The sequence below is a fragment of the Phytophthora parasitica genome, assembly GCF_000247585.1.
Source record: "Phytophthora parasitica INRA-310 unplaced genomic scaffold supercont2.2, whole genome shotgun sequence".
In the NCBI taxonomy this organism is placed as follows: Eukaryota; Oomycota; class Peronosporomycetes; order Peronosporales; family Peronosporaceae; genus Phytophthora; species Phytophthora nicotianae.
This window is the reverse complement of record NW_008648988.1, coordinates 1,650,135-1,675,674: the sequence shown is the minus strand read 5'-3', so window position 1 is coordinate 1,675,674 and position 25,540 is coordinate 1,650,135. Positions and strand designations below refer to the sequence as shown.

At 47.3% G+C, this 25,540-nt stretch overlaps 8 protein-coding genes across 8 annotated transcripts; 3 read left to right on the top strand and 5 right to left on the bottom strand.

The window, feature by feature from the left end:
• Positions 1-2,997: 2,997 nt before the first annotated feature.
• PPTG_02575 (hypothetical protein) lies at positions 2,998-4,719 on the top strand (the record flags this gene model as incomplete). Its single annotated transcript, XM_008893701.1, has 1 exon — positions 2,998-4,719. The coding sequence occupies one exon, from the start codon at positions 2,998-3,000 to the stop codon at positions 4,552-4,554; it is 1,557 nt and encodes a 518-aa protein (XP_008891949.1). The 3' UTR covers positions 4,555-4,719.
• On the bottom strand, positions 4,578-6,682 carry PPTG_02574 (hypothetical protein; the record flags this gene model as incomplete). The annotated part of the gene is made up of 8 exons (XM_008893700.1): positions 4,578-4,921; positions 4,991-5,076; positions 5,141-5,538; positions 5,594-5,714; positions 5,775-6,248; positions 6,319-6,442; positions 6,519-6,546; positions 6,615-6,682. The coding sequence occupies 8 exons, from the start codon at positions 6,680-6,682 to the stop codon at positions 4,667-4,669; spliced, it is 1,554 nt and encodes a 517-aa protein (XP_008891948.1). The 3' UTR covers positions 4,578-4,666.
• A 45-nt stretch (positions 6,683-6,727) lies between these two features.
• PPTG_02573 (hypothetical protein) lies at positions 6,728-8,079 on the bottom strand. The gene has a single exon (XM_008893699.1). The coding sequence runs from the start codon at positions 7,906-7,908 to the stop codon at positions 6,817-6,819; it is 1,092 nt and encodes a 363-aa protein (XP_008891947.1). The 5' UTR covers positions 7,909-8,079; the 3' UTR covers positions 6,728-6,816.
• A 729-nt stretch (positions 8,080-8,808) lies between these two features.
• On the top strand, positions 8,809-9,943 carry PPTG_02572 (hypothetical protein; the record flags this gene model as incomplete). Its single annotated transcript, XM_008893698.1, has 2 exons — positions 8,809-9,456; positions 9,518-9,943. Exons 1-2 carry the CDS (start codon positions 8,953-8,955, stop codon positions 9,941-9,943), a joined length of 930 nt encoding a protein of 309 aa, XP_008891946.1. The 5' UTR covers positions 8,809-8,952.
• Positions 9,944-10,138: 195 nt separating this feature from the next.
• On the bottom strand, positions 10,139-11,077 carry PPTG_20947 (hypothetical protein; the record flags this gene model as incomplete). The annotated part of the gene is made up of 1 exon (XM_008894374.1): positions 10,139-11,077. The coding sequence occupies one exon, from the start codon at positions 11,075-11,077 to the stop codon at positions 10,139-10,141; it is 939 nt and encodes a 312-aa protein (XP_008892622.1).
• A 713-nt stretch (positions 11,078-11,790) lies between these two features.
• PPTG_02571 (hypothetical protein) lies at positions 11,791-13,029 on the bottom strand (the record flags this gene model as incomplete). Its single annotated transcript, XM_008893697.1, has 1 exon — positions 11,791-13,029. The coding sequence occupies one exon, from the start codon at positions 13,027-13,029 to the stop codon at positions 11,935-11,937; it is 1,095 nt and encodes a 364-aa protein (XP_008891945.1). The 3' UTR covers positions 11,791-11,934.
• A 719-nt stretch (positions 13,030-13,748) lies between these two features.
• On the bottom strand, positions 13,749-15,111 carry PPTG_02570 (hypothetical protein). Its single transcript, XM_008893696.1, has one exon. It carries the CDS (start codon positions 15,080-15,082, stop codon positions 13,991-13,993), a length of 1,092 nt encoding a protein of 363 aa, XP_008891944.1. The 5' UTR covers positions 15,083-15,111; the 3' UTR covers positions 13,749-13,990.
• Positions 15,112-16,210: 1,099 nt separating this feature from the next.
• Positions 16,211-25,513, top strand: PPTG_02569 (hypothetical protein; the record flags this gene model as incomplete). Its single annotated transcript, XM_008893695.1, has 1 exon — positions 16,211-25,513. One exon carries the CDS (start codon positions 16,211-16,213, stop codon positions 25,481-25,483), a length of 9,273 nt encoding a protein of 3,090 aa, XP_008891943.1. The 3' UTR covers positions 25,484-25,513.
• Between the last annotated feature and the right edge of the window lie 27 nt (positions 25,514-25,540).

Here is a 25,540-nt window from a genome sequence, read left to right as displayed (position 1 = left end):
CCCCCTTGTCTTCTCACTTCACTCCCAGTTAACTGGCTACTTCAGTGTTACATCTAGAAGTTATCACCACCTTCATCATTAGCTTCATCGGCAAGCTCGTCCTCTCCTTCATCGTCGCTGTCATCATATTCGCCGTCAAAATTCGCTATTGATTCCAACAGCAAGGCAAAATCGTCACTATCAAAGTCAAACACGCTTGTATCTTCCTCGTCGCTGCTCATGTCGTCATCACTCTCGACCACTGGAGGAGTTTGGTATATCACCTCCGATCTGGTGCTCTTATCACCCCCATTAGTGCGAACGAAGGACAACTTCTCCACACGTCGGACCCTCAACTTGTTTCTAGCCTTGCTGTGAATAAACCCCTGCGTGCTCCACAATCTCTCACTTGCAGCTGATGAAGTAGGACTGCTCAACATCTTTGCAGCAAAGTCCTGGAGAACAGGCATATCATCCTGTGTCGTCCACCAATCCAACGGTGGATACTTACTGTTCTCGGCCTTGGTCTCCTCATTCCACGATTTTTTGTCGTCGTAAAAGCCCGTCAAAAGCGACCGAAACTTTGCTGGGGTGACATCGTGCGGTAGACCTAAACGTTCCGCCAATTCCACTGCTTTGTTGATCGTTTCACGCGATGAGGTAGTTTTCTTAAAGGTCTTGAAAGCTTCAACTGGTTTGGATGGATCCAACAAATAGGCTATCGATGTAGAGTGAGACTGCGAGCGAATAAACTTCCATCAACTCTCAATCAGCTCTTGAATTGCTTCTTGCATCGATTTATCATACGAACCAGGCAAGCTCGTGTCGTATTCCGGGGCCCTTTTCATGCGATCAAACTCGTGGAGAATCATTGAATTGGAGCACATATCCGATTCAAAAACAGCGAGCGCCCGAGTAATCGGTTTCGTCATTTTGATCACCATCCTAGCATCTGTCCAAAACTGGTTATCGCCAACAATTTTTTGGGTCTCAATCAGTTTCGGTAACCGCTTTTTATCCTTCTTGTACTCGTTGATAAGGTTGATGTTTCCAAACGCTGCCCTTAAAGCTTTCTTGTTTCCCAGGACAGATGCGATGCACTTTTCCTGCGAATACCATCTTGTGGAGACCGGGGTGGATAGTTCTCGTGGTTTACTTTTCCATGGAGAGACTCGAACACGATTTGAACGAACGCACCGAAGTAGCTTGCCACGAATCCGAACAAATTTTGTCACCTTCACTGCCTTCTTGAGCACATCACTGAATAAATTGAGCTTGGTGAAGATGTCTTTGAGGAGTAGATTCACAGCATGAGCACTGCAACCGCTGTAAATCACGTTGGTGTGTTTTGACTCCACAAGTCTTCCTGCTTTTGCCATGGCAGGAGCGTTGTCGGATACAACGGACGTCACCTTTCCCATTCCAGCAACTTCCTCGATTTCCACAATGACTCTTGAGATATCACTAGCGATATCTTCCGAAGTGTGAGAAGAAGACGTGCCCGAAGACCACATCAGTGGACGCATTTTGGGTGACGTAACAACGTAGTTGACAATACTATCGCGGTTAATGTTGGTCCACCCGTCTGTCACCAGTGATAATCGCCTTTGCTTCTTTAGCAGCGTAGCGAGCTCCTCTTTTTCACTCAGATAGGCTTCATTCAGATACGAACCTGCCAGCGCTTGGCGCGAAGGCAAAGTCAGGTTGGGGCAGCAGAGACGGAATACCTCTTTGAGCTTGGGATTATCAATGTGGCGGAATGTGATGCCACTCGAGTAGAAGAATTCAGCCATCCGGCGATTTGTTTTCTGCAGTGCACTCTCACGCATGTTGGCCGCTCGTGGTGGCGTCTGACGTCTTGGTGTGGAGTAGCTGGCTCGACGAGTTTTGGTGGGAGATAAAAAGTTTGGGTTTTCAGTTGGGCGGCTCTTGCGCTTTGCCAAAATCTTCTTAGCGTGATTCTCCCACTTATTTTTCACAGCAGCAGGGGTCGACTCGCACTTCAAAATGTGATCAGCAATATGCAGGCCGAGTTGCGCGTTCTTCCATCTCTTTGGGCAGTGGCGGCAGGCGACATCTGGATGCGTCTTTCCGGCAGCTTTGTTTCGGGGCACTAGCTCGTCAAACGCCGACCACAATGGATCCGATATACGCCCCGGTGGCATTTGAATGCCTGGACAGGAACTAGTAGACTTGGACCTTGTAGAGCACTTGAGAGTGAGTTGTGTTGTGAGGGGCACCCGATTTTCACGCGCGCCGGTGTCGAGTAGACATGGAATCGCGCGCGCTGTTGACTCGACAACGGTAAGACCTGCAAAAGATCGCCAGGTGCAAAGAATCCAAATTTACAAATCTCGCTGTGCTCAGGGAAGTAATGAATGCAAAAATACCGCTTCTGCTTGGTAAATTAGGATTTAATAATCATTAAGTGGCAATTAATTTAACAAATCTACTTAAACTCACTTAAATATTTAACATTAAATAACAACCCTACTTGAAGTGCATGTACTTGCCGCAATATTGCGATGGACGATTTTGAACTCGATTAAAATTGTTGCGCAACATGAAAATACCTTCGAGATTCGGCCTGCTCACGTCATTGAAAACCAATGTGAATTCTTGAAATATGCATCTCGCCGAGATTCTGTTTTTGTACTGCACCCTGGCCTGACACACAGCTTGTGGAGCTCTTCGTCCAGAGATGACCGCTTCAGCCTTGTTGCCTTGCGTTAGCGAGATTTGCTGTGGCGCCGGGGGGACGGCTTGATGATTTCTCGATGCTTGTCGGTGGAGGAACCTATTTTCACTCCTTGGCAAAGGCAACATCTTGACGTCGGACGTTTTCCATGATCGATGCCTTTCGTTACTGAGCTGATCGAAATGAGCCTGTCAAAGCTACCACAAAGAGTTGACAACGGGTAGAGATACGTACAGTATGTTTCTTGATGTAAGTCTCCACTTGCGTTTGAGGTGAGACCTCAGTGCAGAAGCTACTGACTGGCCACCAAGTTCATAACAATGGGCGCGATAACTCTGCTGTCGCCCGACACATACAACAAACTCAAAGTGTCGAATTTCAGCGACAGTTCGAGTGATGCAGGCACACCTCACTATTCATTCGACAAAGGACCATTCGAAATCGACTACTATGACGAAGACGACGACGAAGTCACGTACACAGGGCACTCTCTGCTACACAACATTCTATTGGGCTTATTTTACTTCGTAGCCATGCTGGCTGCGCTTTACTTCTTCATGGTCGCAGTCAAGTTTATCGAGTCTGGATTCACGGTTGCATTGGGTTGCGATGCTAAGAGAGCTTTCACTATTGCCGACAACCCATTGGCAGGTCTCGTCCTTGGTCTTGTGTCAACCGCTTTACTCCACAGCTCTAGTACTATCACCTCCACCACAGTAGCATTGGTCGCTACACAGGGATTAACGATTCGTCAAGGGGTTTTCATCGTCATGGGGGCTAACATCGGCACTTGCGTGACTTGTATCGTGGTGGCATTCGGTCAGATCCAGACCCGCTCGCGCTTCCAGCGAGCCATGGAGACAGCTACAGTACATACGATGTTCAACTTGTGGTCCGTCTTCGTCATGTTCCCTTTGGAAGTAATATCTCATCCACTGGAGAAGCTGTCAGTGATGATGTCCAATGCGAAAGCTTCGAGTGGAAGCTTCGCCAGTCCCGTGGACGCAGTGGTGAAGCCCTTTGCAAATTTGTTGATCCGTGTAGACACACAAACCATTCTCGACATCACATCCGGTACGAAAGAGTGCACGAGTGAAGTATCATTGCTATCGGGAGGTGCGTTCGAAGGCACTTCGTTGAGCGATGGTCAGATCGGAGCTATCGTGGTTGTCATCGGCTTCCTGATGCTTGCAGCTTCATTAATCTGGTTCATCCAGATGCTTGCAAAGGTGTTTCTGGGTCCGACAAAAGTGCTGGTTTCAAGAATGCTTGCCTTTAATGGCTACGTTAACATCCTCGCAGGAGCAAGTATCACTTTTGTGGTACAGTCATCGACGGTAGTAACTTGTACATTCACACCTATGGCTGGTCTTGGAGTTTTCACGCTTGAACAAGTGTATCCGCTGATTCTCGGTACAAATCTGGGTACGTGTGGCACAGCGCTTCTAGCTTCGTTAGTAGTTGGAGACAAACAGGCTGTGGCTGTAGCACTCGCGCATCTGTGGTTTAACATCTCTGGCATCATTCTCTTCTACCCGATACCGTTCATGCGACGTCCAGTCTTGAGTTGGGCTCGATCCATCGCGTTCTTCAGTGCATCATGGGCAGCAGTGGGTGTATTTTTCATTTTTGGGACCTATTTGGTGCTGCCAGGCATGCTGATTGGACTTGAGCAGCTTTGCACTGCGAGTAAGACCGGTTTAAAGACTCTAGGATACATCTTGTCAGGTATTGGAGGTGCTTTAGTCGTTTGTGGGTTCTTCTGGTACTATGCTAGAGGTGGTAGACATCGATGGCATATTTTGCTCGAGCACAAGTACGCCGACCGTGAAGAGCGTCGACGACGAGAAGAAACAGCCATGCTGTCGGAGTTATAAGGACGTTGCGAGAGGTTTGAATCGCTTCGATGTGGAGTCATTTATTTGGTTTTAGCATCGCAAACAATCCAAATATTTTACGTTTGCAAGTAAAATATAGTTGATGTTGAGCTCAGCTCGAAATTGTGCGGCCAGCTAAATCTGCTTCGAGCTTGGATACACGGAGCGATAGATTTTCTTTTTCCTTTTTGGCCTGGCGAGCAAGTAATTTGGCAGCATTCAGTTGGCGGTCTGCCTTTTTGACCGCCATCGTCTTCTCTTCGACACATTTTTCCAATGCAGCAACCTTTTCCGCCGTTGCTCGAGCGCTGTTTTCGCGTTCTTCTTGTGATAGAGCTTCGAGCTGAAGTACTTTTGTATCGAGTTCCTAGAAACAATAACCCATCAGTAATAGTCACATCCGATGAACTACGAAAGTATCTGGTTTCAGACTCACCTCAATTTTGCTGGATAAGAGTAGTTTTTGGTCCTGCTCGTCTTGCACAGCGATCCTCAATGCCTGTGCTTCTTGTTGTAATACATCTAAAGCCAAATTCAATGTGTGAGTTTCGTGTAAAAAAAAATAACTATTGGGAGCTCTACACACCATGTTTCCTCTGAAGACTCGCCAGTTCTGTTGCACCTCTTTCAACTTCTTCTTCGGCGATCTTCTTCTCCTTCTCCAGTAACCGAAGTCGCTGGTGTACAGTGTCACGGTCTGTGGCCCATTTCTTCTGCTGACGTTCTAATTCATCTTGAAGTTCTAATTCTCGAGAACGTAATGTTTGGATGAGCTCGAGCTGCTGTAATCGTTCCTCATCTTTTGCACCGGCGTCCTCCATAGTGATATCTCGTAAAAATTGAGTCTCCTCTTGTAGCTGTAAGTATTTCTCAGCCAATTCTTCCTTCTCTTGGACCAGCTCAACGTTGTCCGCTTGTTGACGCTCCAGTTGCTCCCTCAGCAGGGCAATTTTGTGTTTTTTCCGCACGATTTGGTCCTCGACACTAACGCAAGCAAGTTAGATATCTCAAATTGAAGCAAGTATGTAACCTTACGTACACTCTCAATTTATCCAGTTCCGTGTACACCTCAGTCATTTCTTCTGCTTGAGCGTGGATTGTCACCGACTTTGAGGCTACTTGAGCTCGAAGCTGCTCGAGTTCCTCGTAAAGTGCTGCATCTGCAAAATTAATGTTAGAATAATCTAAAAAAAAAAATGATCAAAGAATGAATTTCTCACCAGCAGTGGGATTGTTTGTATCCTTCTCCTCTGTCTTTTCATCTTCATCTTCTTCTTGATCATTTTCATAAGGTTTCTCCTCTTTTGGTGCTGCGTTGCGTTGACTGTCTTGCTTGAGTTTCTCCACTGTCCGCTGGAAGTTCTGACCAAGTGTTTGGAGTTCATTCTCAAGTTCCTCGCGAGTTTTCGGACGAAACCTCATAGGACCACCGGCGGTTTTCTTAAGTACAAAATCGTTCACAAGTGCTCGCGAATCTTGGAATTCGGAGACTTTCTCCTGTAGTGTCTGCTTCAAGACATCGATAAGAAGCTCTTGCTCGCGTTGTTGCGTCCGCAGATCCTGGATCAGCGCCGACCGTCGGTGCTCTTTTTCTTGAGCTTTCAGCCCTTGAAGTTGCTCTTGGAGTTGGTTGATCGAGCGCATCAGAGCTCGTACTTTCTGTTCGTGCACTGTTTTGAGTGCACCAACTTTTGCTGCAAATATTGATAATCCCTTGTGAGTTAGCAAATATTAGTCTACATAAATTACAGAAAATAAACCAACCTTCTACTGCTGGGTTGGCCTCAGTAGCTTCTTGAGCAATGCCATGTGAAACAACCAAGCGTCTCAGCTCTTGCTCTCTCTTTTCCTGTCGGGCAATAGTAGCTTGCGCAGCTCGTAGAGCTTCCTGTTAGCAGGGATCAGATTTAATAAATTCTAAAATTCCATTCTGTTGATCGCTACTAGCGATTCGCAAGACGTACTTCCGTCGCCTTCAAGCGATCTGCCACACTGCACAATAAATCGACACGGTTAGCAATGGTAAAACAAGCAACGACACTGGTACAGCTTCAGCTTACGCATTTGAAGGCGTTTTCTTTGCTTCAGCTCGGGCTGAACGACGAACAGTGCTCGTGACACTGCTCATAGTCTTTGGTTAGTTTTTTTCTAGCCGTGAAGGGTCAGACATGAATTGAGCAGAAGGCGACTGAATTAACCGTTTAGTGGACTTTAGTTGCTGCTCGATGGATCTATCTACTTGGTAGATTTAAAGATTGTAACTTAGACCAGCACGGGGCGGATCTGAGCGTCGTACACGGGCTTGTGCTTGCAGGGCACCTTGGTCGCCAGCGACGTGTAGTCGAACAGCCAGCAGTTGTGCGGCACGTTGGGCACCGGGTGGATGTGCAGGCGGCCGGACGTGTCGAGAGTCTTCAGACCGTACAAGTCCTGCGTGTACTCGGCAGTCTGCTTCATGTCGACGATCTTGAGGGTGCTGAACTTGGAGTTAACTTCGGCCACGGATCCCACAGTCGAGTACTTGCCAAGGATGCAGCTCTGCCACGGCGCCTGGATGTCGTCCTGCGGTGAGGCGAAGAAGTGAGCGGCCTTGAGCTTCAAGAAGTTGGCCTTGCGACGGGCCTGGTTGGCTTTGCACGCGGCGTCAGAGCCACAGTTCTCGAGGTTGTTCACCTTGGGAAGGAACGGGTCGATGCTCTTCCAGGTCGTCAGAGCGGCGTCAGCGAGCGGAGGAGTGATGATGTTGGCGATCGAGCTCTTGGCCTGCAGCGCCTTGTTGGTAGTCACCGTCTGGATGAGATCGCTCTGGAACTTGCCCTTCCACGACGTAGAGTCCGCGGCGTACTTAGAGAAGTCGAAGTCGGCCTTGTCAATAGCGAACGGGCCCAGAGCCTGCAGCAGAACCTGGAGCGGCACGGCGTCCGAAGCCTGAGGACCGAAGAAGTTACCGTTGCCGTCACCGGCCAAACTGATGTATGAGTGCACGTTGTGGTCATCCATTTCCTCGACTACACCACGAGAGACCGAACCACCCTGGGAGTGAGCCAAGAAGTGGTAGCCGTTGGCGTAAGTGGCAGGGCTCTGTGCGATGATGCCGCGGATCTGCTTGATGGCCATCTGCACTTGGTCCGAGAGGGACGTGCGGACGGAGCAAGCGTTCTGGCAGAAGTCGAGCGCAACGTACGTGCGGCCTTCAGCGGTGAGACTGGCCTGGATCTCGGCACCGTTGGTCTTGTTGCCCGTGGCACCGTGGAAGAAGAACACCGGCAGCTTGGTGGCGGCAGCCTCGTTAGCAGCAGCAGAGCCCACGATCGCGGTCGCGGCGGCGACGAACAGAGCACGGAACGAAACCATGGCTTGAGACGGGCTGAGTGAACTCGACCGAGCAAAAGGTGAAATGGCAAGCGGAGTCACGGGCAAGCGTGACTGGAAAATAGGGAGCGTGACACGCACAAAGTGAATCCGTTGGCTCCGCACCTTCAGCGTTTACGGCAACAGCTGCAACGTCGGGATTTTCGCTAACCGAGAAAACACAATACATTTGCCCAGCAATCGAACGCTCTTCCGCCAATCTCACGGGCGTTCGGAGACACGGGCCGATCCCAAACTTCGATCACCCGCATGCTGTGCGCCACGTTGAAGCTTCCGGTAGACAATGGACGAGTCCTTGTGCTCGATGAGCACAAAGAGCAGCTGTTCAGCATCACGCTGTAGGAATCACTGATACGTATAACGTGAGGTGGGCTCAGATATATCTTTAAATCGGAGGCTTTCGGCCAAAGAGGCCAATCTTCGAACAGCAAAACAGGTGTTGTACATGTAAATGGGCACAAGCTTGTACTGGTACGGAATTGCATGTATGGTGCTCATTACAATAACTGAGACAACCGACAACCATTTTCGTCCGGGTTATACGAGAGTCTTGCTGGTTTTGGTTCAAGAAATCGCCTAGAATACACAGCTTTCCCTAATTGATGTCACTTTGTATGTCGTACCAACTGTCAAAAAAAATATCTTGACACAAAATGAGTTCCATTTTACCGAGCATAATAGAAACATATGTCATTTGTAATGTCTTTTTTTAGGAAAGACATTGGTTTAATTTTTTAAATTTTGTCTATTATTCCTCGAAGTATTATTATCTTAATGGCTGTGCTTTACTTTAAGGCCCTGGTCTAAGTAAACTCGTTCTGAGAAATTGGGTAGGGTTTGGGTTAAGTGAGAACACTTTTCTAGTCAAAGTAAACCAATACTGAAGTCCATTCTGATGCAGCAACCAGGTCAGAACTCGTTCTGAGTTTTGCTTCGTGTAAGAATCCGAGGAAGGTGAAGATCGTTGTCCAGCACAAGAAGGCAGTCACTTCCTCACTTTCCAAGCACCCTTCTCCAGTGGACACAATGGACGCTCATGGGTCAGATCTACCAAGTATTCACCAGCGTCCGTACTTCGACGGCATCGTTGAGCTGCCGGTGCTGCCATCGCATCTGGCCCGGGAGTCATTAGCAGCGATGCCATCTTCTACATGCTGGACCCAGCCACCTCGGCCGTCTCCAACCCCCGATTCCGCTCCAATCTCTACTGAATGGGCTCAAACAACTCCAGTATCTACAACTACAGCTAACCCGTCGACTACCGTGAACGGAAAACGCAAAGCAGGCGCCAAATCCAGCGCTGGGCAACAAGGAAAAAAGAAGAAATCCTCCAAAAAGGAAACAACGCCATCCAAGCGCTTCGTCTGGACGAACAAGATGATCGAAGCGCTCCTCGACATGCGCTTCAAAGACGATGACGTTAGGCTTCGTGTCGAAAAGGCCGACACTAACCGAAAGAAAGCTCTCGCATGGCAATTTTTTGCCAATCGATTATCGGAGAAACTGGAGGTGGTGCTCACAAGTGATCAGGTGCATTGAAAACTATTTTATTTATTTTTTCTCCAGTTCTTAACATTTTTTGCAATTGTAGGTTGCGAACAAGTACAAAAAACTCAAGTGCGAGTACAGACAAGGAAAAGAGGCTAGAACGGACACTGGCAACGATGGAAATGAAGATGAGAGTGAGCTCTGGGGTATTCTGAACAGCGCTTTCGCTGGTCGTACTGGAATTGGTGGAGCCACTCTGGCGGATGCAGATAACGATTCTGACTGTGTTGAAGAAGAGAAGTCTTTCTCATCCTCGAACAGCCGCCAAAAAGCGGCTACACCCATTGCAAGTCTGGCTGCTGCCATGAAAGACGGCATGACAGCTATCGCCGCATCGATGGGGACTGATGATAAGCTCGTTGAGGTGCTCCATGATCTCCGGGCCGCTCAAGAAGCCGCCCGCGATTTACAGGCGCGCCAGTTGACACTGCTTGAACATCTTGTCTCCAAGATGGCCCCACCAAATTAAATTGTAGTCGAGGAATGGCTTTAGCTTCAGCCTAGCGTTCTACATTGCATTAAATGATAGTAGGTCATTGAGGATACACATTGAAGATACACATTGAAGATACACATTGAAGATACACATTGAAGATACACATTGGAAATGTAACTGTAAATTGCATACTACCTAAAAACTACCAAGATACTCCATAATATCTTTCTATTTCGCTAGACCCTGCTCATGGCTCAATTCATCTTCTCCAGAAAGAGAGGACAACATACTTGGTGGAGCTCGATCGGGGTCCTCTCCTACCACAGTGTAGCTGTCTTTAAGACCAATCATCAAATTGTGTAAAACTAAGCAGCTTACAATAACATTCGTGACACGAGCTGGGGATTTTTGGGATATCTTGCCCAGAAGTATGCGGTAGCGATTCTTGAGGATGCCAAATGCTCGTTCGACAGTAATTCGGGTCTGGGATAGCTTGTAGTTGTAGCGCCGCTTCTGAGCACTGTACGAAGCTTCTTTTTCGTCAAAAGGAGTTAGAAGATGCCGAAATATCTTGTATCCAGCATCGCCAAGAAGATGCATTCCACTAGGCACAGAAACTTTATTGCGCAGACCCGACTGATTCCACAAAGCTTGATCGTTGATAGACCCAGCCCGAATACAATAAGAACGAAATCGAGTCTCATGATCCACTACGGCCTGCATATTGACAGCAGGGAAATTTTTTCTACAATACCAGCCTTCGTGCTCCGCAGGTCGGCTAATTCGCATCAAGGAGCCATCCACTGCACCAATGACGCCAGGAAAGCCTGCGATTCGCTCAAATCGATCTGTAACTCTCTCGATTTCGGTCTGTGTGTTGGGCATTGTGATTTCTTCCTTCGCCATTCTCGTTAGAACCGACAGCACTTGGCAAATGTATACAACAGCACTGGTTTTTGACATCCCCATGACAGTAGCAGCACTATCAATCGTTCCACCGGTAGATAGATAGATCATGGTCACGGCAACGCGTTTGGTGATGTCAAACTTGACATTGTGATGGATACGGTCTCTCCAGTTGAGCCTGACAAGAGCTACAACCGCAAGAAATGTTCGCTTGTCACAACGCATCTTCGAGTGAAACCATTTTGTTTTCTTAGTCTGCATTGCTCTCTCAAAAGCTGTAGCTGCAAACGTATTGACACTGGAACGGGTCTCTCCACCGAGACGACGACGATCGCTACACAGAGCGGACACAGTTGCACAAACGCACTGCAACATGCAGAGAACGGCGAGTTTTGCCTTGGTGCCCATTACGAAGCGACGTGACTTGACAGGGGATTAGTGCTGAGGTCTACCGGAGGCACACAGCAAAATGAGCTATTCCTAAAGTCGGCACGGGTATACATCGGTAGAGACGCCGAACTCGTTCCCACTTCGGAATAGGTAGCGGAGGTATTCTGAGAACGCCATACTGAACAGTAAAATTTGAGAACGCGTTCCGAAATCTGTTTCTATTTTCAGCCAATGACCAAGCAGAATTTCTTGGAACGAGTTTCGGAATTTCTACTTAGACCAGGGCCTAAGTGATTGGAATCCTTGTCCGATACTAGTATTTTTTTTTAAAATTTTTTTTTGTCCTGGTCGCTGGGTCCGCATGCACACAATGTCAGCATGTGGACTCAGCGACCCGAGCTCGTGTTATGGGGCAAGCATCAGCACCCCAGGATAGCTTTCCAGCTACTGTACATGAAGGTCAAATTTGGACTAATAGTTTAAAAAAAGTGTCAGATGATTTGACCTATCCATCTATCCGTCATTTATTCAGAGAGATTCTATTCCGTCGTTGCAAACTTTCTGAAGGTCATTCAGCTTTTACTTGGGTGTCGATACGATCTGCTAAAAAAAGAGATTTATCATCAATGACCGATACACGATCTTGATTCCAGAAGCCTCGACTACAGAATTTATACTGGAACAATTTGCGCTTTATAGGTTTAGAACATGGCTTCCACACTGCAGCCTTACACAAGCAGAGGGTAGATCTCAGCATCGTACACGGGGGCGTGCTTGCAAGCCACATCCGTTGCGAGCGAGGTGTAGTCGAACAGCCAGCAGTTGTGCGGCACATCGGCCACCTCATGAATGTGGAGGCCACCGGCAGTGTCCAAGGTCTTCAGACCGTACAAATCGTCCGTGTACTCGACAGTATCCTTCATACCGACGATGGTGAGGTCAGCGAACTTGGTCTCAACTTCATCAAGCGTAGCGACCGTCGTGTACTTGCCCAGCACACAGCTCTGCCACGGTGCCTGGATATCATCTTGAGGCGAAGCGAAGAAGTGAGCTGCTTTGAGCTTCACGAAGTTCTCCTTACGACGCTTCTGGTCGGCCGTGCAAGTAGCATCGGTGCCACAGTCCTGCAGGTTGTTCATCTTGGGGAGGAACGGGTTGATGCTCAGCCAGTTGGTCAACGCAGCCTTGTCCAGAGGAGGCGTGACGATATTGGCGATCGAGCTCTTGCCTTGAAGAGCCTCGTTCGTGGTCACCAGCTCCACCAGGTCGCGCTGGAATTTACCCTTCCAGGTAGTGGAATCAGCCTCGTACTTGGCGAAGTCGAAATCGGCCTTGTCGATGGCATACGGGCCCAACGCCTGCAGCAGAACCTGAAGAGGAACTGCATCCGAAGCCTGAGGGCCGAAGAAATTGCCATTACCATCACCAGCCATGCTGATAAACGAGTGAACATTGTGGTCGTCCATTTCCTCGATGACGCCACGAGCGACCGACCCACCTTGCGAATGAGCCAAGAAGTGGTAACCGTTGGCGTAGGCGGCAGTATCCTTGGCGATGATCTCACGCACTTGCTTGATGGCCATCTGCACCTGCTCGGACAGAGCGGTACGGACGGAGCACTCGTTAGAGCAGAAGTTGAGTGCGGTGTAGGTGCGTCCTTCGGCCGTCAGGTTGGCCTCAATCACGGCACCATTGGTAGTGTTGCCCGTGGCGCCGTGGAAGAAGAAGACCGGCAGCTTGGCAGCCCCCGCGGCCTCGTTGGCAGTAGCGGAGCCGACGAGTACAGCCGTAGCAGCGATAAGGAGAGCACGAACAGAGAACATGGTTCGGAACGGTGGAGTGGGGTCTGCCGTCGAAATCGAGGAATGGCATGATCTAGCTGCACCCTCCCACCGAAGATGCTGGACTTGCACGCATTGGCATGTACGGTGCCAGCTGCAACCTGAGGATTTCCTGCCGAGACTGTCCCAGCAGTCGTGCAGCTATGTTTTCGCTATGCTTTCGGCTTCGAGGCTTGAGCCATTCATGTAAGTTCTTTGCCGGTTTCTTGTCGCGTCGGCAACACGTTCCAATCCTGAAATTCCATCTCCAGCTGGATCCACAACTCGAACGGGACAGCTTGTAGACAACCGGCGTGTCCTCGCGGCTCGCCATCAATAACAACGCGGTGGAGAGTCCAAAATATTGTTCGAGTCGAACAACAAAACTCGTTGCCAGTGGCAACTTGCCATCCCGGATACGATCGTCTTCTTGACTTAAAGGTTACGTTCGACTCGAACGATTCGAGCCTCGAAACGAGATCAGGCTTAAACAAACAAGGATACTCGCTGGTCCGGCTCGATGACACTCTTCAGAGAATCAACCAGCACATCGGAACATACGATCTTCCTTCATCGATACGTTTGTATGCTGCATCGATTTGTTCCGTGAATCACACGGAGCAAATCATAGCACCGTGATCCCAACGGCAAACCGCGAGAAAAAAAACACTTGCGGTCGGTTGTTGCCAACAACTTGTTGGCATTGGCTTCCGCCACAAACGTCCTGGCCACCTAAGATTCGTAATTTGCTGTTGTACGAATACTGTAAGTGTCCGCGAGTACTGTAGCGTCGGGAATGGCATCGAATGGCTGTTGCTATCTGATCATCGAATAGGTATCGATATATTATTTCTGCGCCAAAGGATATCACCAAAATTGTCTGCAAGTCGAGCAACATCACACCACTTCGATAATGTTTGATACGTACGTGAATATTCTAAGCCCTGGGTAATTCATCATTCGATTAAACCAACACCGGGTACAGCTCAGCGTCGTACACCGGCTGATGCTTGCACAGGACGTTCGTCGCCAACGAGGTGTAGTCGAACAGCCAGCAAATGTGCGGCACGTCAGGCACCACATGAAGGTGCAGGCCGCCAGCAGCGTCCAGTGTCTTCAGCCCGTACAGATCCTTTTGGTACTCTGCAGTGTCCTTCATGTCGACCATAGTAAAGTCGGCAAACTTGGTCTCAACCTCACCAAGCGTAGCGACCGTCGTGTACTTGCCAAGAACGGCAGTTTGCCACGGTGACTGAATATCATCTTGCGGTGACACAAAGAAGTGAGCGGCTTTAAGCTTGATAAAGTTGGCCTTGCGTCGGGCTTGCTCAGCCGTACACACAGCGTCAGCACCGCAATTCTCGAGGTTGTTCACTTTCGGTAGGAACGGGTTGATTTTGAGCCAATTCTCGAGAGCAGGACCCTCAAGCGGAGGGAGGAAGCTGTTCACAATGGAGTTTTTGGCCTGGAGGTTCTCGTTCGTTGTCACCAGCTCAGTGAAGTCCCGCTGGAACTTACCCTTCCACGTGGTCGGGTCTGCTGCGTACTTGGTAAAGTTGAAGTCTGTTGCATCGAAAGCGTAGGGACCAAGAGCCTGCAGCATTATTTGAAGAGGCATTGCCTCCGACGCCTGCGGACCGTAGTAATTGCCGTTACCATCACCAGCCAGGCTGATGAGCGAGTGCACATTGTGGTCGTCCATTTCTTCGACTACACCACGCGCAACCGAACCGCCTTGCGAGTGAGCGAGGAAATGATAGCCGTTGGCATAGGTGGTTGTATCCTTAGAGATGATTTCACGAAGCTGCTTGATTGCCATCTGAACTTGGTCTGGGAGGGCGGTGCGAACCGAACAAGCCTTCTGACAGAAGTCGAGAGCGACGTAGGTACGACCTTCAGCAGTTAAGTTGGCCTCGATCACAGCAGCGTTCGTCTTGTTGCCGGTAGCACCGTGGAAGAAGAAGACAGGCAACTTGGAGCTTTCCGCGGCTTCAGTAGCAGTAGATCCGATGACTGCAGTGGCAGCCACAAGTAGAAGAGCGCGAATTGAGGACATCTTTCCGAGGAATCGAGTGTGGCCAACCGAAGGAAATACGAAATGACAAGCAGGCACCGGGTACCCCGGCGATAAGAAGATTCAAGCGATGTGCTCATTAACGCTGCCAGTCGATTATGGTACGCTATTAATACGGTACCTGGTATTCGCTGGACGACAGCGCTTTTCCGCCGATCTTTCGCGTGGTATCAACAACAACTCGACAGAATAATCTACGAACGCGAGCAATGATTTCGGTATTATTATTTACAGTATCAAAGTGTACAGTAAAGACATCTTCTTAAAGGTTTAAAAAAATACATAAGTTCGCTACTTAGGCAAATTACTGTAATACTTATGAACATGTAGAGGCGCACATGCGTAAATTACGCAGCATTAATTAAGACCAGCGAGTATTATGATAGCTCGAGTTATGCGTAGCCATAAATTTTCAAATTTATTATTTTTAGCGTGAAAACCTCGATAAAGTTTAATCAGTATCCAATTTTGGTAAACATTTTCTGTACCCAATTTTGGCAAAGTTTATTGACTACCCAGTTTTGGCAAAGCTTTTAAACTTTGCCTGTAACAACCCGCAGTTTTCGGCTAATTTGTACGGCAGGTTTAAGAACAACATATCCCGACCTTTCTATTACAAGGCACTATGATACTTGATTCGAAAGATCAAAGCAAGCTGAGGCGGTCGATGAGGCCCTCTACTTCTTTTCGCTTGATAGTGGACCACAACAGCTCGCACAAGTTCCACTCTATTAGCATAAATTCGCCGCTAATCAACTGTTATAAGACTAGTCCTTTGACAATATTGTACTGTCAGTGCATGTGCACTTGTGTACCAACTTTTATTGTTCACTAACGCCTCCTTCATAGTGCTCCAGTAAACGGCATGTGGGCTGTTACATGGATGCTTTCGGTGGTCGACACATATTTCTACTTTTAAGTTTTAAAAAAACTTAAAAGTAGAAATATGTGTCGAAAGTATCCGCCGAAAGGACGTGGACAAATACGCGATCATCTTTCGGCATCGAGTCCTCTGCATCCCGTTCAAGGAGAATTCATTGCTCCATCTTCGTTGAGTGTGCTATCTGCTGTATGCTGTCCAGGGAATTTCGTATCTTTTTGTCGTAAGCAATGGGCGCCGAAGTGTCGAAGTATCTGGAACAGGACGCTCTTCAAAGCGACAATGGAGTTTTGCTCGAAAACCAATTAATTCCAATCAACAGCTCCGTCGCCAGTGTACGACGCACCAGCGTCGACGTCGCCAATCGCTCGCAAATGTTTGCGTATTGTCGGCATTGGGATCTCGTCCGACTGACAGAATTCCTGCGTTGGTACACGGACCTAGTCAAAGTGAAGAAAAAGCAGACAGAAGGCAGTGGCACCAGTGGATCAACACTTTCGGATACCTCAGAGTTGCACCAAACAGTCGATCGGCTTTCGAAGGAAGTTGCTGTTCTGGAGAACCTTTTAGAACAACTAGAAGTAGAAATTGAAAGTGTTAACGTGGAGAAAAATGATTCCGAATTTCCGAGTAGAGAGCAGTTTGGAGAGGATTTAGAGATGGAGGAAGCAATAGAAGACGACTCACCTGCACCTGAAGAAGAATTTTTAGCTAGGAAACAGAAGTTTGAGCGTGAATTACGGGAGAAGGCGCTGGCTCTGCGCGAGCTGAAGCTGCATCTTCTTGGCTCTATAGAGGGTGTTGAGCTCCGACAAATTGTGCAGTGGCCGTTGTTTATCAAAGCTGTGACTCATGTTCATTTCCAGGAAACTGTGCGATCCAGCAGTCAGTCCAGTGCTGAGTGGCATCCAGCATGCTCAGGTTTTGCCATGCAACGTGAAAATCAAGCGAAGTCGGCGCTCGATGAATACAACAAAGGTGATATCCTATTGCCACCTCCTGCAAAGCACGAGATTGATGGTCACACCGACGATAGTGCGAGTAGTTCAGCAGCGAGTGGCGACGATAGCGAGACCGAAGACAAAGAAGACGAAGAAGAAGGTGAACAGGATGACAAAAGTGAGCTGGACGAGGTTGAAAATGCTGAAAAAAATTCAAAAAATCTGGATAATGAGGAAGAAGACGCAGATGGTAACGAAGTGGAAGACAGCGACAGTGAAGAAGAAGAGCCCGTCCATCCAGTAGCGTCGATACCAGATGAAGACGTCGAAAAACAGCCACTAAATGAGGAGAATTTAGCTGAACATGCCATCGACCAGATGCCTCTCGATGGCCGTGCTAAGGTTGAAGCAATGCTGAAGAAACCTCGAGTTATTAAGCGCTCAGTTCCTGACTTGTTCGACTCATCGACACGAAGTCCCATCTTCTTCGGATACTCGTACGAGAAGCAGAAGAACCGAGTGGACGAAGCTTTGGAAAGCGACAATGCGTCGACAACAAAAGAGGATTCCATCTTTGAAATGAAAATCCAGTATCAGAAAGATAAACTCGCGTCAACTCTTGCGTCTGAGAAAGGAAAACTACAGATATTGACACAGAAAGAGAACGACCTAAAAGTAAAGCGAGAGAAACACTGGGCAAAGCGCCAAGCGGAGTTTGAACGCGCGAAGAAGGAGCTGGATCCAAACGATGTTTTCTTTCGAACACAGGAGGCGCAAGATGAGAAGACAAGGGGACAGGAGGTCTTCGAAGATGCAGAGTTAACTCGACAAAAGCAGAATATCGACGCAAGAATGAAAGCAGCAGAGCAAGAATGTGCGAAATTTCTTGAACAAGTTGCTGCCGTACGTTGCGTCGATCGTCCGCTGGGAGATACGAGGTTAATGTTCCATGGAGAAGAACTGGAACGGTACGCACGAGAGGTTAATGCAGCAAAAGGTGCTCTGGCATCGGCTCAGGAGGAATATGCGGCGCTTACGACGTCGAAACTGCGAGCTCCTGGTCAAGAAGCAAAGCTCCGATCTCAAGTTTTGTTTGCGGAAGATCAAATTAAGAACCGGGAGAATGAACTGGAGCGTGTTTGCCGTCTCCACGAGAACGAACAATTCCTATTTACTCGTGCTCAAGAAGTGTTTGATAAGGAACAATTATTCGTTCCTCTGTTCAAGGCTCTAAATTCTGGAAATCCAGCGATCGTTTCAGGCAAAGGAGAGGATTTTACCTTCCAATTAGTGGACCTTGCTATCGCTATGCTAGTAGGAGCTGGGAGCTGTTCAGTGGCTGACAAGATCAAGTTTCTCTTCGACATTTTTGCTCAAGAAAGTAGGAATTTTGGTGCAAGTTCCATTCGCTTGCTGTCCCTCCAATCTTTAGCGGAAATTATCCGTATCGTCTTTAGTGTTCTCTCACGTATTGGAGATATCCACCTCCCGCGGATTTTGACTCGAGAATATATTAAGGAATTCGTGGAACGAGAGTTCTTGAAGTTAAACAGCTTGAATTCTGAGACCAATGCGAGTGAAATAAAGACGATTCCTGGCATGACACTACACGAATTCAACAACTACTGCATCGAGACGATAGAGAGCTCCAAATATCTATGCGGATTACTTGGACTGTCATGGAAATACCAGCAGTTAAGTCGGTTTGTGATCCAGCATATGAGTCCAATCCAACAGTACAGACTCGGATTAATCAACGTCAACGACTTGAAATACACAGTCGCTCGACAAATGACTCAACCGCGCGAGGAATTATCTTGTTGGAAGAAGGCAATTATCCATGAACGAGCGTTAGCAATGGGGGAAAATGATCCGCTGAAAACGGATTATTCCAAATATCTCCCAAAGCGCCGAAGCAAGTTATTATCCAATGTGGTGCCTTTGGATCATGGAGGATATCGCAATTTATTACATTACCGCATGGAAGTAATATTACGCTCAGCAGTCAAACTTCAGGCTACTTGGCGTGCCAAAAAAGGCAGACAAGTGGCTCGATTGGCAGCCGAGAAGCAGGCTTTTTACCACGCTCGAGGGCTTGCTTTAGAAGAATCTCGCCAGAAAATAGAGAAGGAATGGAGTGATCGAGCCGCCAAACCTGCACATAGTGTGGATAAAATGAAACTTGAAGCTAAAATTCGCATGAAGCAGGTGAAATTACGCACAAAAGGGAATAATTTCAGCCGGGAACAAATTCTCGCCCTTATGGTGGAAGAAGCCGTTCAAATAGCGCAAAAAGAGGTGGAAAACCGGTTCCGAGAAATGGAAGAAGAGCTCGGATATCTAAAACACACTGAGTCGCTACAGCTACCACACACAGAGATGGAGTATCTTAAGCCTGAAATTGCTAAAGGATTGGTCGCTCAATTGGTCCACGCGAAGCAAGAATCACCGTCAGTGGGGAATATGCTGGAAACTATCGCTGGAAATGAAGAACTTGCACGTCAGAAGGCTGAAACGAAGAAACGCAAACGAGAAGGATCCAGTGGTTTACCTCCTGAAGTTCCAGAGACTGATACAAGTGAAGAAATCGAAAAGCATTTTGTCGATAAAGAAACTTCTGCAGCTCGAGAATTTCGAACGAAAGCGAGGAAAGAGAACATGTTGCACGGTCGATTTCCGCCTGAGTTGTATTCTACAGGGTTTACAATTGATGAATTAACACTACAGATGACTCTGGCGTTTCCAGATCCTCCGTTAAGTAAATTACGGGATCGACTTAAACAGATTTGTGACGGAATGACGGATTTTAAGCTAGCAGAATTTCTACAAGAACTACCATCAAAACGTCATATTTGCGACTACGCAACTGCATTTCGCCGCCGTGATGGATCCTATGACGTGGAAGCCATGGAGACAGATTTGTATGGTCATTTCCGTATAATTAGAGGCTCTACGCAACTCGCTGCTGCTCTGGTAAACATTGCAGAAACCGATTTGGAATTTGGCTTGACACAGCAATTATTGAACACAATTCAAGAGGAAAACGAGAAAATTTTGACTCAAATGGTCACTGCTGAGTGCCAGAAAATTGCTAATGAAAATTCTCTAACGATGGCTAAAAAATTAATTCGCATGGGATACAAAAGTGAGATCGAAAATAACGAAAACTCGGATGAAAGAGAAGACCAACAGCGTATTGATCCTAGTAGTTTATTCTTACAAAAAGAGAGGCATGTACTGGACCAGCGACGCAAAAAAGCACTAGAAGCACACAATCAACTTGTTGAGGCCATGAAAGCTTGGAAAGTAGCGGAGTTGTCGCTGTTGGAGACGGAGAGTAATCAACTACGAGTTAGTAAAACGTACCCTGTTTTACCAACACATCGTACAAGATGGAGTGAACGGTTCCAGAATGCTCTCGGTCTTAATGAAGCTGACTCGGACCAGATCCAAGCCAAATACACGGAAATCCTGCACATTTGTCAGGATTTTATTGAAACTGCAAGTGCAATCGCCTTAGTGCTGGTACGAGAATTTTACTTACCACTTCGAGAAAAATCCATTCTTCCAACCAGAGAATCTGTCATAGATGGTCGAAAAGATAATATCCGTAGCACTTCTCGAATAAAATACGAAGCGCACGATATTCTCTTCAAAATCTGCACAGATGACCACGGACGCTTTGAGAATTCCCACGAATATGCAGCAAAGGCTGGTGGTCACGAAGTCAGGAACTCTTCTATTTATCTTCGAGAACTTAGCAGTTATGGTAAAATCCGTGTTCCGCTGCAATGTACTGTGGATTTTCAGGGATTCCGCGTGCTTTGTTCATCTAAAATTCCGGTTGAAATCATCACGTGGAACGAATCTGGAGACATCCAACGCGTGTCGAAGCAGCTTGTTCACGGGAGTGACAATCGCGGTAGAACCGTGACTTTCCAGAACAAAGAACTCGACGAAGCTTTATCCAGCGTCGCTAGTCGACTCAATCTAAATCGTCACAGTGCTAGAGGCTATGAAGATCTCACGTCCAAGAGTATAAACGCAGCGGCTGATATACTCGGTTACCTCAGCTCAAAAAAGCAGCTCGTTGTCCTGAATTTTTCGAGGGCAATGCCACCCGAAGATCCAGATATTACACGTCACTTGTTGCAGTCCACTCGAGGTATGAGTATACTATGGCGTCAACTGCGTCCAGAACTTGTAAAATGCTTCAAGATCCCTCTATCTCCTGATGCATTATCATCATTAACTTACCGCACACCGGATTGGCAAACACAAGCGCTTGGCGTCGAAGAAGCTACGAAATATCTGGTTAAAGAGGTTATCCCATTGTTCGCAGTCAAGTTATCACAAAAATCGGACTATTTCGATTCCCCCGAGTTCGATTTAGTGAAGGAAATGCACAGACACGGTATTAATATGCGGCATCTTGGTCTTCTGCGTGCTCAGTTTTTATTCCAGTTGTCAGGAACTGCCACGCTACAGTATTCCACTGCTGAGATTCAAACTTCCCAAGACTTTACACGAGAATTGGAACGAGGATCGCAGGTGTATATTAACGGGAAAATCAGTACTGTCAGTCGAGATTGCAGCCATCGCTTTGACGCGACGTGTATAACACTTACTAGTCCTCACATGGGAGATTCTATGCAGAATGTTATGGTATATAAGGGTCGACTGGAGTGTAAAGAAAAATCTTTCACCATACGGCGTTTTTTACTTGCAGAAATGGTGGCACGAACTTTTAAGAACATCGTACGTCACTTCATGCGGCAAGCTGCTAAAACCAGCTCAACTGGGTTAACACCAATGCTCCATAAGCAAATTTTGATGCAGTCACTAAATCTATTAAGTGGCAGTCGAAGAGGAAGCGAAACTCTGTGGAAAACCCATATTTTCGAGGGAATCCGTGCTCGATTTGGTTTGAGAGCAGTGTCGGAAGTTGACAAGCAAAATTTACGCAGGAATCTCCTTCCTGTACTCGAGTATATCGTTCGTAGGGTGACGGGCATGATGGCTATTCCAATCACTCCGCTGTGTTTGGAGCGTGTGGCACAATTTCCAGATTGTTACACGTTCGTATTGGACGATTTAGTACCTTCTGGCGATTATTACCGCGTAAAACACAACGTGTCGATGCTGTATTTTTCTATGGCGTCTCTGCTGCTGCTTCAAGCGACAGTTAAGCAGGCCACATCATACAAACAGCTCGTTGTATCGGACGAACCAAGTGGATATTGGCCGCTGTGTGACCGACGAGGGACATTAGAAGCAGCAAATCTCGGCTGTTACGATGGATTTCAAGGCAAATATATGCCTGGTTGCACTCTTGAAGGTGAAGGACCGATCATGAACGCAGATATGAATCGATCTCTAGTCCTTCGGAAGGCTTCGCGTAGTTGTGTTCAATTCCCATACGACAAGAGATTTTATCCGGAAAATGTCGATTCTCACGCGTCATTAGAGACGTGGTGTCGATGTGATGGTCATGAGAGTACAAGGAGGGTAGTATTGACACTTGGACGCTTTTGTATCAGTGCATTGAAAGCGAACGTATGGGCGTTTAGTATCAACGTGAACAGTATTGATATTTTGGCGTTTGGATCTCAAGTTATCATCGGAAAGTGGACTCATTTGGTCGGAACGTACGACGGGACTATACTGCGCTTTTACGTGGATGGATTACTACAAAATGAAGTGGAAGTGGAGAATGTCGTCGACTTGGAAATCCAAAAACGAGAAGCGATTATGGCAAAAACGCGGGAAGATATCGCGGATCTGGAAGACGAAGCGAAAGGCGCGTGTTTCAAAGAAATCGACCACGAAACCAAGCAGTTCTTCGCCTCTAAAGAAGGTAGAAAACAGATCAAAGCGATCAGTACGAAGCTCTTTGATGAGCACGAGTTTCGTGTTAGATTGTCTCGAAATGTTGCAACTGGAGAGGATGGCAACTCGCCAAAGAAAAATGATAGTGCAGTAAAGAAAGATGCCTCCAAAGTGTCGCGGGCAGACTTTGAACCCGTGGCGAAGAAGCAAATTACCCGAGAGAAGTTTGATGCTAAGTGGATGATCCTCGCCGCAGAGTTTAAGGAAATGAGAGAACGAGTAAATGTGAAAATCCAACGAGAGCTTGACGAACAATCTAACCAAGAAACGCGTCAGCTGCGGATTGGATGTTTGTCCTCAGTCCGACGAAAAGATGGGAAGTACTTTTTTCACGGAAATATCGCTCATGTTGCCTATTACAATGGCAAAATTCTGACTCGCGATCAAATAAACGCTCACTACGTAATGGGAACTCGTGATCGTGCTCATGAATCCGATCACTTATTTGCGTTAGCGTCTAGTCGATTCTCACGAGCTCTTGAGTACGCACCGGATGATAAGCGGATGCTGGAGAAATTTGCGGAAAATATTTGTGCTTCACTAAAATACGACGTGGATCATCAACACGCGCGGGAGACCTATAAGAAGAAGGTTCGGTGCGGACTCAAGCCGTTCATTGCGACGGAAAACGCACATGGTATTGCTGAAGTGATGAAGAATCTGCCTCGAGAGCCGATTTTCAGTGATCTTTTCTTGCTTTGTTATCACAATATTCTGAAAATCCAGTCGGATTATTTCCAAGCGACTGAGTCGGAGCTGTGTCGACTGCCACTTCGAGAGCTTGCGCGCATGCCGTTTGCTTTCTTCTTGGGGTCACGATCAGCGGATTCACTGGTAAATATCATGAGCTGGTACGATCACACCGATGACGAGGACGAAATAGTGGCGACATTTGCAGATATTATCTGCAAAGTGCTGGTAGAGTTTCCAACATTTTACGGAGATCAACTGACGAACATGGTGTGGCTGCGCGATTTACAGAATCCCAAGGCCGTAATCTACTTTGTATTATCGTTGGAGTCGGGTGAAGATGTTCGTATTATTGATCTCAAAGACGTGCTGGATATTTCTGAGGAGGACATGGATACTATCACAAAGAACAACAGATTCTGCACTGGTTTCCACCTTGCTCGCTGCTCTCAGTTATCCGATGCTACTATGCGGAGGATAGCGTTCTGCTGTTCGCAGCTTGAAGAGCTGGATATTTCGTACTGCACATTGATCACTGATCTGGGACTAGCGGCAGTGGGGAAATATTGCAATCGACTAATTCGTTTAAAGATGATTCATTGCTCTCAGATTCGAGACGTTGGAGTAGAAGCGATCGTCCGTACAAACCCAAGGCTGGAGGAGTTATCACTTAGTTTTTGTGAAAGAATAACCGATCGATGCTTTCTCACTATTGGCAAATCCTGTCCTGGATTAACATCATTGGAGGTCGAACTCTGTGTTCAACTCGGTAATAGCGCGCTGAAATATCTGGCAACAATGCTGAAAAATCCGACAAAATTGAGAAAATTAAATGTCGGTGGATGCCGACGTATTGGAGACGAAGGATTGTTAGAAATCCTAAAAGTGTGTACTGGACTGCAGAAAGTGAATCTTCGTCTTTGCGACAGGATGACTGATTTCTCTATCCGAACCTTTACTCACAACTGCTTAGAGCTCGATACTCTAAACGTTGAGGAGTTAAGTGCGTTATCGTATAAAATCTTCGTATTCGACCAAGAAGGAGATGGTCGCGGTGTTGTGGATAAAAATCTACTCCTCAAGATGAAATCGCTCGATCTTACCGGTTGCACTGGTTTAAACGATTTATCTCTTGGCCATTTGGGTCATCGAGCTAAAACGCTAGAGTCGTTAAACCTTTCGGCGTGCACAGAGTTAACCGATCAAGGACTTGTGTGGCTTCTGGACGATATGTTGGATCACTCGGTTGGAGGCACACATTTGAAACATTTAGATGTTAGCTATTGTCCTAGCTTGACAGCTACTGGGATCTATAAAGTGGTGCTGCGTTGTCAATCTCTCGTGTCACTGAGCTTGTCTGGATGCACACATTTGAGCGACACCAACATCATTGATATCGTCAATTCTTGTGCCAAGATTGTCAAGTTAGAGCTGGCGTTTTGCCGTGAGTTAACGGACAACGTGTTGCGTGCTATCGCCAAGCATTTGAGTCTGGAAGAACTAAACTTATCGCGGTGCGTTCGAATCACGGACGACGGGATGCTCGAAATCGCAGGACAGTCCGCCGTGCTTCGCCGTTTAAACGTGTCAGCATGTAAGAAACTGAGTGAACGAACGCTGATTGCCTTGCTAGAAGGATGCCGACTACTGGAAGAAATGGACGTCACACATTGTCCACTGTTCTTGCCGGAAACGCTTGCTAGATTTGTCAAGAGGAAAGTGAAAGTAACTTGCCGAAAACTTGAAGAAGTTTTGGTCACCACTGCGTTAGAGGCGATTGAGTCGAACGAGCAGGAGGAACGCGAAGAAGTCGAGAAGCAGCAGCGAAATGATACCAGCTCCGAGGCTTTGAACTATATGACGCCAGAGCGTCGAGCCAAGTATGCGAAGACACTTCTTGCTGCAAATCCTGGGGCATCTGAAGGGCAGAAAGCATCGAACAATTTACCACCGATAGTGAGAAGAATTGAGTATGAAGATTAGATTTACAAATATCTAATATCTAATGTAGCAACAAATTTGTTGATAAATCTGGAACGG